The 14,274-nt window shown below is 46.2% G+C and overlaps 1 protein-coding gene across 1 annotated transcript in view; it reads right to left on the reverse strand.

Moving 5' to 3' along the window:
- Window positions 1–6,287: 6,287 nt before the first annotated feature.
- Window positions 6,288–14,274, reverse strand: part of LOC149460986 (extracellular matrix protein 1-like) — a 36,883-nt gene continuing 28,896 nt past the window's right edge. The window contains exons 6-7 of the mRNA XM_089678946.1: window positions 13,641–13,728; window positions 6,288–8,011 (exon numbers count right to left, since the gene is read on the reverse strand). Coding sequence (XP_089535072.1) covers window positions 7,844–8,011; window positions 13,641–13,728 — 256 coding nt within the window. The 3' untranslated portion in view covers window positions 6,288–7,843. The remainder of the gene's footprint in view (window positions 8,012–13,640; window positions 13,729–14,274) is intronic.

A 14,274-nucleotide genomic window follows, 5' to 3' on the forward strand; every position in this document is an offset into this window, starting at 1 on the left:
AGTCCTGAGATTTAAACAGCTCTGTCAGTCTGCACAGCCTGATTGGTGACCAGACTTTTCTCCGCTTTTCTCCTTTACCTATATAAAGGAAAAAAGACTAAAGGACGCAGCGTGGCACTACAAGCCGTAGAAGCCATGCATGAGTGGAGGGAGTGGGAGGCCATATATATATATATATATATATATGTACATACACTATATTGCCAAAAGTACTGGGCCGCCTGCCTTTACATGAACTTTAATGGCCCCCCAGTCTTAGTCTGTAGGGTTCAATATTGAGTTGGCCCCGCCGTTTGCAGCTATAACAGCTTCAACTCTTCTGGGAAGGCCGTCCACAAGGTTTAGGAGGGTGTCTATGGGAAGGTTTGACCATTCTTCCAGAAACACATTTGTGAGGTCAGGCGCTGATGTCGGGGGAGGAGGCCTGGCTCACAGTCTCTGCTCTAATTCATCACAAAGGTGTTCTATGGGGTTGAGGTCAGGACTCTGTGCAGGCCAGTCAAGTTCCTCCACCCCAAACTGGCTCCTCCATGTCTTTATGGACCTTGCTTTGTGCACTGGTGCGCAGTCATGTTGGAACAGGAAGGGGCCATCCCCAAACTCTTCCCACAAAGTTGGGAGCATGAAATTGTCCAAAATGTCTTGGCATGCTGACGCCTTAAGAGTTCCCTTCACTGGAACTAGGGGGCCAAGCCCAACCCCTGGAAAACATCCCGACACCATAATCCCCCCTCCACCAAACTTTACACTTGGCACAATGCAGTCAGGCAAGTACTGTTCTCCTGGCAACCACCAAACCCAGACACATTCATCAGATTGCCAGACAGAGAAGTGTGATTGGTCACTCCAGAGAACACGTCTCCACTGCACTGGAGTCCAGTGGCGGCGTGCTTTACACCACGGTATCCGACACTTTGCATTGCACTTGGTGATATAAGGCTTGGATGCAGCTGCTCGGCCATGGAAACCCATTCCATGAAGCTCTCTACACACTGTTGTTGTGTTAATCTGAAGGCCACACCAGGTTTGGAGGTCTTTAGCTATTGACTCTGCAGACAGTTGGCGACTTATGTGCACTGTGCGCTTCAGCATGCACTGACCCCGCTCTCTCACTTTACGTGGCCTACTACTTGGTGGCTGAGTTGCTGTTGTTCCCATTTGCTTCCACTTTGTTATAATCCCACTAACAGTTGAATATTTCATAGCCAGGAAATGTCATGGATGGACTTATTGCACAGGTGGCAACCTATCACGGTGCCAAGAGGCCTCCGAGACTCTGCTCTCTCCCGGTTCTTCTCCTACCTATCACAGCGCTCCTTCAGTGTTACCTATAACGCTGCCTGCTCCTCTTCACTCCCTCTTTCTCTAGGGGTCCCTCAAGGTTCTGTCCTTGGACCCCTTCTCTTCTCCATCTACATCTCCTCCCTTGGTCACTTGATAAACTCCCACGGCTTTAAGTACCATCTCTGTGCTGATGACACACAAATCTATCTCTCTACTCCTCACCTCACCCCTTCAGTCTCCTCTCGCATTACTAACCTACTAAGTGACATATCGGCATGGATATCACTCCACTTCCTCAAACTAAATCTTTCCAAAACTGAGCTCTTAGTATTCCCCCCAGCCTGTGCCCCCCCCTGACTTCTCCATCAAGATCAATAACACAACCATCAGTCCCTCCCCTCATGGCGGGGTACTAGGTGTAATCTAGACTCCCATCTGTCCTTTCAGCCCCAAATCCAATCACTGTCCAAATCTTGTAGACTTCACCTCAGCAGCATCTCCAAGATACGCCCGTTCCTAACCTCGGAAACCACTAAGCAACTTATTCACTCCCTTGTTATATCTCACCTTGACTATTGTAACTCCCTCCTCATTGGCCAACCTCATCGCAGGCTATCCCCTCTTCAGTCTATCATGAATGCTACTGCCAGACTCATCCACCTTACTAACCGTTCTGTATCTGCCACCCCTCTCTGCCAATCCCTCCACTGGCCTCCACTCAGTGTCCTCCACCCCTCTCTGACAATCCCTCCACTGGCCTCCACTCCGTGTCCTCCTCCCCTCTCTGCCAATCCCTCCACTGGCCTCCACTCAGTGTCCTCCACCCCTCTCTGCCAATCCCTCCGCTGGCTTCCCGTTGGCCAACGGATAAAATTCAAAACATTAACAATAACGTATAAAGCCATTTATAACTCTGCCCCAAATTACATCACCGATCTTGTCTCCAAATATCACCCAAACTGTACTCTCCGCTCCTCGCACAACCTCCTGCTCTCTAGCTCCCTTGTCTTCCTCCTCCCATGCTCGTCTCCAGGACTTCTCCAGAGCTTCCTCCATTCTCTGGAACTCTCTATCCCAATTTATCAGATTATCGCCTACTCTGCTCACTTTTAGGCGATCTCTGAAAACCCATCTCTTCAGGGAAGCCTATCCTGCCCTCAGCTAATGGAATCTTCTATTCCTCCTACCAGTCCATCCCCCACAGTTACTACCTTTTGTACCACCAGCCCCTTCCTCTTAGATTGTAAGCTCCCAGGATCAGGGCCCTCCTATCCCTCTTGTATTGAACTGTATTGTTGCTGTATTGTCTCCCGTTATATTGTAAAGTGCTGAGCAAACTGTTGGTGCTATATCATTCTCCTGCGAGGGTCTCATTTCCTCCTTCACGGCAGAGAGCACAGAGCCCAATGCCTGCCATCTTATAATACTTCTCCATTTTACCTCAAACCCCCCCCCCCCCCGGCATCCTACAATCCAGCTATGGGCAGTGTGGTAAATCTTAAGGCCAGGGGTAGAAAGTGGAAACCTGGGGGGGTCCTGGCTGCAGATCCCAGCCACTGACCTAACAGGTGGTGGTAGGATGGCAAAAGCTGCTAGTGTTGCAGGAAGCGCACAATGTGACGTCACCCAGCTGACGCCGGTATCTGACACTTCCCGCAACACTGCTGTCTTCTACCATCCTAGCGCTACCTGGCAGGGGATCAGCGGCTGCCACTCCCATTGGTCTGCTGGTAGAAACGATCTGCCGGGTCCCCAAGCCCAAATCTGCAGATGTGTAGAGCCCGGCATTGTGCATGCTCTATAATATACATCAGTCCCACCTAGGTGATGATCTTTTATTATATATGACTTTTTATCTATTTGTGGGAAGGGCGTCACACACACTGCATGATTATAGTCAATTGAATTGTCTGATTCCAGGAATCTCCCAGCAATTGGTGAGAAATCCCAGAATTCCCAGCTCAGTTCCAGCAAGTTCCCAGTGTGTACAGATCAGCGTATTCAGTGATCCCAGCAAGTCGCCATGTATGGGGGGTGTCTTCACAGCGAGGAATTCTGCTTGTTGCTGCAGTTTGGACTTTATATTCAGCTCCTTGAAATGACCTCTGAATGGGCCAATCCGGGGAGAGTGCCGGGATACACCATGGGCTGATGGCGACCTCTGCTGGACAAACATTATATTGCAGCCACTGCAGATGCATACAGATCACCTTTTTGTCTGATGGCACCCTCTGGTGGATAAAATATATATTACAGCTACTGCAGTTTATCATCTAATAGCACCCTCTTGCTGTAAACAAATATATTACAGCTACTGTACTTCACAAGATGTCAGATGGCGCCCTCTATTGGTGAAAAGGTATATTGCAGGCAGCAATAATAGTTTGACTACAGTTCGCTGACCACTTGATAACACTCTCTAGTGGTAAAAAATATATATATAGCAGCTACTGCAGTTTACCTTTCCATTGATAGTGACCTCTACTGGTTAAAAATGATATTGCAGTCAAATACAGTTCATTTGATGTCACCCTCTGGTGGAGAAATAGTACCCTGCGGTTACTGCAGTTGACCATCTGTCAGCGCCCTCTGATGGTGGAAAAGTACATTACAGCTATGGCAGTTCAGCATTTGTCAGATGGCACCCTCTGATGGTAAAGAAATTATATTGCAGCTACTGTAGTTCACCAGCTTTCTGATGGCGCCCTCTTGTGGTGGAAAAGTATATTAGAGTTACTGTATTTTACTGCCTGTTAATGGTGCCCTGTCGTGGTTAAAAAATATATTGCAGCTACAGTAATTGACTACAATAAATAAAAAATACATCTGCACTAAGATCAAAAAGAACAAAGCAGCTACTAACCAGTATTACCAGGTGAACAAACATAAAAAAAAAAAAATAACAGCGCTAATATCAAACCTAGAAATCAATAAAAATCCAATAATTATATAACCGGGAATATTCACATACAATCGGTAAAATGTGAAAAAGAAACAAATAATACAATTTTAAAATAAAGTAAAAAGTAAAGTGAATTTCATACAATGACAGTCAGTGTACGACATTCACTATATGAAAATTCACTGTTATAGAATCATTGGATTTTTCTTGATTTCTAGGTTTGATATTAGCGCTGTTGTTTTTTTTTTTTTGTTTTTTTTCATACAATTCACCATTTGTCTTACGTCATCCTCCAGCAGTGAAAAAGTATTTTGCAGCTACTGTATTTCACCACGTCTGATGGCGCCCTCCGGTGGTGAGAAAGTATATTGCAGCTACTGCAGTTCACCATGCTTAAGATGGCGTCCTCTGGTGGTTAAATATGATGCAGTTACTGCAGTTGACTTCATTTCCCCATCTGTCTGATGGCGACTTCTGGTGGTGAATATGTATATTGCTGCAGCCACTGCAGTTCCCACCATACATGGCGCCCTCTGCTGGTGAAAAAGTATTTTGCTGTTACTGCACGTCACTATACATCTGATGGCGCCCTCCAGTGGTGGAAAAGTGTATTGCAGTTTAGCATATATATGATGGCGCCCTCCAGTGGTGGAAAAGTGTATTGCAGTTTAGCATATATCTGATGGCGCCCTCTTGTGGTGGAAAACTATATTGCAGTTACTGCAGGTCACCACACGGTTGGCGCCCTCCAGTGGTGGAAAAGTATATTGCCGTTCACCAAAGGTCTGATTTTGCCCTCTGGTGGTGTAAAAGTACTACTTTTTTATTATCTTATCCTGCAGCAGCTTTTTTATATTTCGATGAAGTCAGAAATGCATTATCGTACTTAGCAGCCCCAACAGCTGTCCTCTATGATGTGATTTGTTGTGGCTCTACAGACAATGAAGCTGGATTCAGTGTTTCAGTGTTTTTTTAGGGTATGTTTGCACACTTTGATGTGTTTTCATGCCTTTTTTTGTTTCTCCTGAAGACCAGCACCATCTTCTGTGATATCAGGTGTCCTTTTCTTTCTATCTGCTGGCTCCTTGATCCACATTGTGTTCTGAAGCGTAGTCGTGCTATCGGACCAGTAAGTTCCTCTATGCCGTTTTTTTTGGCAGCAGTTGAAGTTGGCTAGGCATCCTAATTGAGAAACTGTGTGTAGCAATGTCATCCCATGACCTCTTTTGCTTGCAGCCATCCTTCTAACCATTGTCCTTGGCAGGGGCGGACTGACCTTTCGAGCACTCGGGCACTGCCCAAAGGCCTGGGGTCAGTAGGGGGCCCCATAAAATGCCCCTGGTACCTTTTTTATAGGCTTTTTTGGGTGTGTTTTGAGTGTGGGCAAGGACACAGGGGTCCCATGATCCCCAATTGCCCGGGTGCCCCATGAGTTGTCAGTCTGGTCCTTGGGATTGTAGAGCAATGTCCAAACACATGGGCTCTTCATCATCCAGCATGGTCTGACCTGCTCTCTCTGCAGCCTGACTAGAGAAGATATTGTTAGGAGGAGACTGCTTGGTATGCATAAAAACACGCCAACATACATGTACATGCATTTTCAGTGTGTTTCCATTGAAGTCTATGGGGCCAAAAAGTATCTGCACTTTTTCAAAGGTCCACACTGCATCTTGTTGCATAACTGAATGGAGTTTATAGAGAAGAATGTGATTTCTATTGTCATGCATTGTAGCGCAAGGGCAGAAGCACCACAAATTGCACTAGTGTGAATGGAGGCCAGAAGAGGCTGTTTATAATGTGTATGAGAAGCAGGAAACAATCAATAAAAAGTGTTAAAACCGACCCTGCATGATAATTCCAGAAGGAGGGGGAACTGTGCAACCACCATGGTAGAAAATTGGGGTCATCTCCCTAACAGTCCTTTTCCATTGTCATCCTACCGCATACCAGCGACTACATAGTATGGATTGGCCATTGCGCCGGCCCCTGGACCTCTCTGCCCCATTTCACATATCTTACCTGGCTTCTGATACAGGAAAGCAGGAGTTCTCAGATTGCGGGTGAGGATACACATGTAGTCATAAAAGTCAACGGACACAAATGAGGCTTATATACATTTTATTTTTCTTCCACTGCATTTATACATACAAAAATAACTTTTATTTTATAACTTCAAATCTCCATATCAACTAAAAGGTTTTTAAAAGTGAACTTAAAGCCATCAGTGATAGTGAATATATGGTCACTCCAGAAAATGCAGAAAATATATTTTCTATATGAAAGGCACTTAAAAGTTCCACCCTTAAGCTGGCTGTGCACATTACAATGTGACTGGAGAACCTTCTTAAATTTATTGATGGTTATCTAAATACAAGATCCTACCCAACCAATGAAAGATTAAAACGCAATGACTAGACGGGTTCTGACACAATACAGTTGGTGAATTTAAAGGAATTGTACAAGCAGATTGTAATGTGTGACCGGCTCTAGAGGGTGAGTCCACCCACCAAGAACATCACAGCTTTGGGTAGATGGCAGCAGGGTAAGTTTTTTTTTTTTTTTATCCACCAGCTTCTTCTATCCTTCAAAGACTCCAGAGGAGAGTTCTTTCCTCCTGTATTCCCTGCCCCCTTCCCCCCTCTACTTCCATTACAAGGGACTCTGCTGCCCTCTGCTGTTTGTTTTTTTTTAAAGCTGAGAAAAAAGTAGAAGTCGTCTCACTTGCTCAGCAGTATGGGGGATCAGGGCATGGATCTCTTGAGGAGGGACATAGAAGAAGCCATTTTATAAGCGGGCCAAAGGCACCCACCCATAACTCCAATGGCAAATAAAAAAAAAAGTCTAGTGGTAGGCGTTTATTTATGTGCTGACATTGGCCAACAGTCTTGCCAAGGTTTAAGGGATGCTACTAGGAATCATTGGAAAGGTTTACTGTATATTATGAAAGCTTTTTCACAGACCCCTCTAATGCTGTATTTATGATGATTTAGGCACATGCCTAGGACCTCTGTAGAGGTAAATGGTATAGGGTCTCAGACTGACTCAACCTATGCACAGCCAAAGACAGAATGTCTAGTATCGGTGGTTTAGATCCATGGCTAAAACATGGGATCTTTGGATAAAAACAAAACCGAAACATTGGGCCTCTAGATAGACTGACTAGGCAGGGCCCCTGGATATATGTCCAAGCAAATGCGTAGAGGATGGGTTCCATGGTTAGACAAAAACTCCGGGTCTTTGGTGGTTAAAGTGAGCTGCAAGTGAGCATCTGAACAAGGCTGGCACTACTGATTGTCTATCCCCACCATCTTGCAAAAGCCTCCCTTCCCTCTCATCACCAGCCATGCAATTGATACTGCCACCTATTCAAGAGATGTGTCTGGGAGCCACGTAGGGCCAATGTAATGCAAAGACTAGTAAATCCATTCTTACGTGTTCTATACAATGGTGACTTGCTTTACTACAAGCAGTAGCAGACTACATACAGGCTTCTGTGTAAGGGTTATGAAGAACGCTCCCCCCATGGTACATAGACTCTCCCAGGTTAAATGAGATTCGTGGCATATATTACATAGTGGAATTTGATGCATGTGGGTCTGGGTGCAGAGCCGCTACCCGCCTGGGCACGTGGTCAGCTGCAGTTGAGCTGCTATTGTCCTATTCCAGCTTTATGCTATGCATTCTATGTGAGATGGCCACGGTGACGTTCTGCAGGTAAACGTTGAAACATCCCTCCTTCTCCAGCTCGTCCTTGCGGCAGCAATTCTGAGTGTCCTTCCAAGAGTTCATTTTGGGGCCGCACAGGGTTTTCATGAATATTTCTTTCTATAAACAAGAACCATAAGGCACAGATTAGCACGTTAAGTGATTATAGCCGTGTTTAACATATAGTGACATTCAGGGCTTTTCGTTCTCAGAGAATATGTGCAGGAACCCCCCCCACCCTTCTGAGTCACCCCTTGTTTCCGCCTCCCTACCCACTTTCAAGCATCGTCCTTTGGTTCCACCACCTACCCACCTCTCAGTACCACTCCCTTTAGAGCACAGGTGTCAAACTGGCGGCCCTCCTGCTGTTGCCAAACTACAAGTCCCATGAGGCATTGCAAGATTGACAATTACAAGCATGACTCACAAAGGCAGAGGCATGATGGGACTTGTAGTTTCGCAACAGCTGGAGGGCCGCCAGTTTGACACCCCTGCTTTAGAGAATACAGAGCCAAGTGTCATTTTGTATGGAATTTGTTAACAAGAAAATCAGTATAATTTATTTATTTCAGGTACTTATATAGCACCGTCCATTTACGCAGGGCTTTACATATATATTGTTCATTCACATCAGTCCCTAACCCTCAAGGGGCGTACAATCTAAGGTCCGTAACTTCCATTCATGAATATCTAGGGCCAATTTAGACAGGAGCCAATTAACCTACCAGCATGTCTTTGGAGTGTGGGAGGAAACCGGAGTACCCAGAGGAAACCCACGCAGGAACAGGGAGAACATGCAAACTCCAGACAGGTGGTGCTGTGGGATTCGAACCAGCAACCTTAGTGCTGCCAGGCAAATGTGCCAACCATTTAGCCACTGTGCTGCCTCAAATAGATCCCCTGCAGCCAGCCCCTCCTCCCCAGCAACAATAAATTCCCCTAGCAACAATGGACACCCACAGTAAAATACCACCCCAGCAACAATAGATCACAAGCAGCAACAACAGATCTCCCATCAGCCAGCAACAATTCCCCCCCCCCCCCAGCAACAATAGTGTCAGGAATGGACTTGCCAGTAATGGTGGGACTCACCTGCCTTGTGGGCTGCAGTACCAGGGCTGGCCAGCGGGTGCTCCCAGCAATCAGAGACTCAACCCTGCAGCCAGCCAAACACCTGAAGTTGATTATACTGGTGCATTTAAGGGATGGCCAGACCTGCAGACTCTGCCTTGGTGTGTGGTTTCCTGGGCCCTGTATCTTGTGCCTGCATTCCTGTTCCTATCCCTGTCCCTGTCTGATTCATTGCTGACCCTGCCTGATCCGGACCTCTGCTGACTTCTCCTGTTTTATCCCTGGCTTGTGACCCCGACCATTCTCTGCCTGACCCCCTGTACCTACCTGCCAGATTGTTATTGACCCGGCCTGCCTGACGACGCTTGCATTGTATGTATTGTTATCTGTGGGTGGTTTTGTTTGGTTCGTTTGCACTGTGTTATGTTTTAGTATTGCACTGCGTTTATGTTTGTATTGTTAGTCTTTAATAAATTATATTGTTTATAACTTATCTGAAGCCTGCGTTTCCCTGCGTCAGTTCACATACCTCTGGTCATACCCTGGAGCCCTGACAAATAGTTTTCTCTAGCAACAATGGACTCCCACAGTAAAATACCACCCCTGCAACAATAGATCCCAAGCAGCAACAGATCTCCCATCAGTCAGCAACAATGGATTCCTCTAGCAACAATGGACCCCACAGTAAAATACTACCCCAGCAACAATGGATCCCAAGCAGCAACAACAGATCTCCCATCAGCCAGCAACAACCCCCCCCCCCTCCCCAGCAACAATAGTTTCCTCTAGCAACAATGGACCACCACAGTAAAATACCACCCCGGCAACAATAGATCCCAAGCAGCAGCAACAGATCTCCCATCAGCCAGCAACAATGGATTCCTCTAGCAACAATGGACCCCCACAGTAAAATACCACCCCAGCAACAATAGATCCCAAGCAGCAACAACAGATCTCCCATCAGCAAGCAACAATAGACCCCTCCCTCAAAATGTGATCCTTCCCAGTAACAATAGATCTCTCTCCAGCAACAATACAAAGAAAAAAATTGGTAGTCTCCAGCAACAATAGACCTCCCCAGAAACAAATAGACCACCATGCAAAAATAGATCCCCTCCAGTGACAATAGATACCCCATCAGTCAGCATCAATAGACCCTCCAGCACACCTCAGCACTCCTTGCCATTACATACTTTCAGTGCTGGAGGTACAGGAACTGTGTTCCCCCGTGTTCCCCTTGAAAAAAAAGCCCTGGTAATATTTACTAAATCACACACAGATGTTACATCAAATCTGACATTTTGTAGAATATCCCCTAGGGACAGCTCCTAAAGCATCTCAGCCAGACTCAGATTCTTTGTTTAGCAGCTGTTCACATGGGCAGCACGGGGGAAGTAAAACAGACAGCTGAGCCTCATTTTTACTGCCCCCTTGCTGGCCATCTAAAGGCTAAATAACAGCTTGATGAGGCTGTTCACATGTAGCAGTTATGGTACTTCATGTCTCCGCCGCTACAAATTCAATGAAACATGCTGAGTTGACAGGAATCTCTTTTCACATTCAGCCATTAAAGTCAATGGAGCCACACAGCAGGTTCGAGCCAAACACTTGGCTTGCAGCTGCAGTGCATTAGCCCCATTATAAACGTAAAAACTGGCATTCAGCACACATAGTTACATAGTTAGTCTGGCTGAAAAAAGACAAAAAGTCCAGCCAGTTCAACCATTAAAAAAAAAAAAAGTTATAATCCTATACCCACAGTTGATCCAGAGGAAGGCAAAAAAAACCCAGCAAAGTATGATCCAATTTGCTCCTGCAGGGAAAACATTCCTTCCTGACCCCCCGAGAGGCAATCGGATATTCCCTGGATCAACTTTACCTATAAATGTTAGTATCCAGTTATATTCTGTGTATCCAAGAAAGAATCCAGGACTTTTTTTTAAAGCAAGCCACACAAAAAGGGCTTTCAAGATGCAGCAGGACTTTCCCGTTCCTGGCACACATGTGGCAAATCCTTTTCAACATCGCTGCACTATGTTGTTTGTATGATGCAGATCAAGTGTGTAAGTGGGTCAGAATTAGTTAGGTGCTGCCCTGGAGGAGAGGGTGATAGTCAACTCTGTTCCCACGTTTTTGGTTCTGGTAGGACATTTGGGTCCAACCCATTGATCCTGTGTATATAACAGGGGACATTAGTCCGGAGCAAAGAGGTCGAATGTCAGTAGTCCGAGAGCCTTGCTGCTAGTCCATCAGTCATTAAGGGGCCCAGAAGATGTGAGAGCCATCCAACTTGGGGTTCGCCCCAAAGACACCAGCCATTGGGGAATGCCACTAATGGACCTTTATTCACATACACTACCTTTGCAGGTATGCCAGGGCAGCACATAGCCTGAGTAGGATTAGGGACTTAGGAAAAAGACTGTTCTTTGGCTAGACCTTGTACCATTGGCATCTTATTCAGCAAAGTGTTAAAATGTTGCCTTTTGCCTGCTCTGAAGTTCTTTAAAGGAGTGTAATGCAAGTAACTGGCACCTACAGTCTAAGGTTTGAGTCACTAGCACATGGGGTGTGAAGAGTCGGCATGTACAGAGTCATCCTAGTACGAGGTATACATGTGGTTGCCATGTGCAACATAGGTACAGGTGGTGAGCAGCCTGTACAAAACGTAGTCCTTTTATGGGTGGAATTCCATCTCCCATAGCAACCAGAGCAGAACTGCACTGCAGAGGTCCCTATCCTGTACGGTAATTCAAGAGTTAAAGTCACGTGCACATTGGAGCTCATGCTATTTGCACGGCCGGGTTCCATGCTGATATCAGGACTGATAGTGGAAATGCTGGACAGGTGGCTGTGATCAGTGTTCGGCAGGACCCGCCTAATTGCAAACTACATTGGGAAGATGTATTTAATTTCAGGTCCTTCTATAACGCCGTCAATTTACACAGTGCTTTACATATATATTGTACATTCACATCGGTCCCTAACCCTCAAGGGTTGTATAATATAAGGTCTCTAACTCACATTCATACATACACATACTAGGGACAATTTAGACAGGAGCCAATTCACCTACCAGCATGTCTTTGGAGTGTGGGAGGAAACCCACGCAGGCACAGGGAGAACATGCAAACTCCATGCAGGTGGTGCCGTGGCTGGGATTCGAACTAATGACTGATGATGTACAGTTACACAGGGACCAGAGAGTAAGTGGAGAACAGTTGTGTGAGTGTATGGTGTACATTCATCTCTAAGAGTAGAGGACCGCCTTAAAGTGGAGTTCCACCAGAAAAAAAAAAATTAAAAGTCAGCAGCTACAAAAACTGTAGCTGCTGAGTTTTAAAATATAGCCACTTACCTGTCCCTCGGTCCCGCGGTGTCCTCATCCTTCACCAGCCATCTTCTCTCCCTGGTGCCGGCATCTTCAGTATGGGCACCCGGCTGTGACAGTTTGCAGCTTCACAGCCGGGTGCCCACTGCACATGTGCGAGAAGCACTGCGTTTTGTGAATGGCCCCATAGTCTTCTGTCACATGTCCCAGAAGACTACGGGGAGGGAAGGGGGGAGGACGACTTCCGCTTCCGCTGCGATTGCCTAGGCAATCGGAAGTGGGAGCGGGTACCTGTCAAATTTGGGTACCTGTTCCCCCCGCTCCCCAAAGGTGCCAATCCTTAATGGGGAGCGGGGTGCAAAGGCTTAAAGCAGAACTTCCCTTTTGGGTGGAGCTCCGCTTTAAGGTCAAGTACTTCCTGACGGCAACCTCGGCCTTGTCCCAGGGCATTGGTGAAAATGGCATGAGAGTATGTGTGTGAAGTGGAGTGATCCTGTTACAGTTGCCTAGTGCAGCCCAGAAGAACCCACCACAGGGGTGGTCCTCACATGGGACCCAAACTTGGCACCCAGCAAATTATTGGGGAACAAGGAGGAAGGTCTGTCTTCAGCTACCCCCTTGCCCCACAGCTGACAAGTGCAGCAAAAAAACAAAACACAAAACATGCAGCAAAAAAAAAAAAAATGCTGGAAAAAACAATAATTTGTTGGGCCAAGTGTGTTTAGCAGGCATCTTTCTTCCTCTCTGAGCTGGAGAGAACCCATAGAGCCCAAGCAACAGCTGTAGTCAAATCACTGCAGACATGGTTCAGCACACTGTACTGCATTGCCCTGCCATTCTTCCCAATGCACACTTTTAGGCCTGACATCTGATGGAATTTGGTAGTCATTAGAATCACCCACCAGGAACCTGCATAAATGCAGTGGACACAAATCCTACAACTAGATATGCGAAAATAAGGTACCAAGAACAATGCTTCTTTCACTTTAAACATGGGAAGCAAGAAGGCAAGGCTGGGGTTTGCACCTTGTAGCTTCAAACAATGGGGTGGATAATAGACTGTGCACTTTGCAAGTGCAGTTGATTCAGAGCTTAGTGAATGGGGAGAAGCTTCACCCAATCATATGCAAAGAAAATTAAAAAAAAAAACAGCATTTTTGAATGCACATGATTGGATGAGGGAACTCAGCAGACTTCCCTCATGTACTAAGCTCTGAAGCAACTGCACAATCGTTTTGCCTTTAGTAAATCAAACCCAATGGCTCTTACTCACAGAGGGCACACGCATAACAACTGAACAGTGACCAAATGTTAGGGATTCATTTATCCCGTACACAGCTGCAGCCTCACCTGCTCTTGTGCACATGTCAGTCTCTTTTCCTGGGGAAGGACGCAGCAGGATTCCTTAATGTCCGATACCAGAAGAGGCAACTGTTTCCTGGAATGAGAGAAAACAAGTACAGTTAAAAATAATTGGGCCCATTTAATAAGACCATGTAATGTATAAGAATGAAAAGTACAAACTGCGTAAAATTATTATTATACAGGATTTATATAGCGCCAACAGTTTGCTCAGCGGTGTACATTATAACGGGAGACAATACAGCAACAATACAGTTCAATACAAGAGGGTTAGGAGGGCCTGATCCTTGGAGCTTACAATCTAAGAGGTATGTGAAAGACCAGGATGTACTAGATTGCTGATGCTTGCCAGGTCACCAAAAGGTAGCGTGGCACTAGTACTGACACTCTGCTGCATATGAGAGTCATCAAAATTTACCGGCAAGTGCTAACAGAGATCAGGCCTGATTCTGCGAACACTGCGGTTTTGTGTGCAATGTATCAAGTGACAGTGACCTACTGACACTGCACTTGCTGGGGCAGAAGGGGGGGGGGGGGTAAGTGTAGGGGCTAAACACAGGTGCTGGCAGGTCTCGCTAACGCTGCGTTTTTGGGGACGCTATTCTAATGTGAATGCTGGTAT

This window comes from Staurois parvus, unplaced genomic scaffold (genome assembly GCF_062004578.1).
Source record: "Staurois parvus isolate SC_StPar_1 unplaced genomic scaffold, SC_StPar_1.0 ptg000213l, whole genome shotgun sequence".
NCBI lineage: Eukaryota > Metazoa > Chordata > Amphibia > Anura > Ranidae > Staurois > Staurois parvus.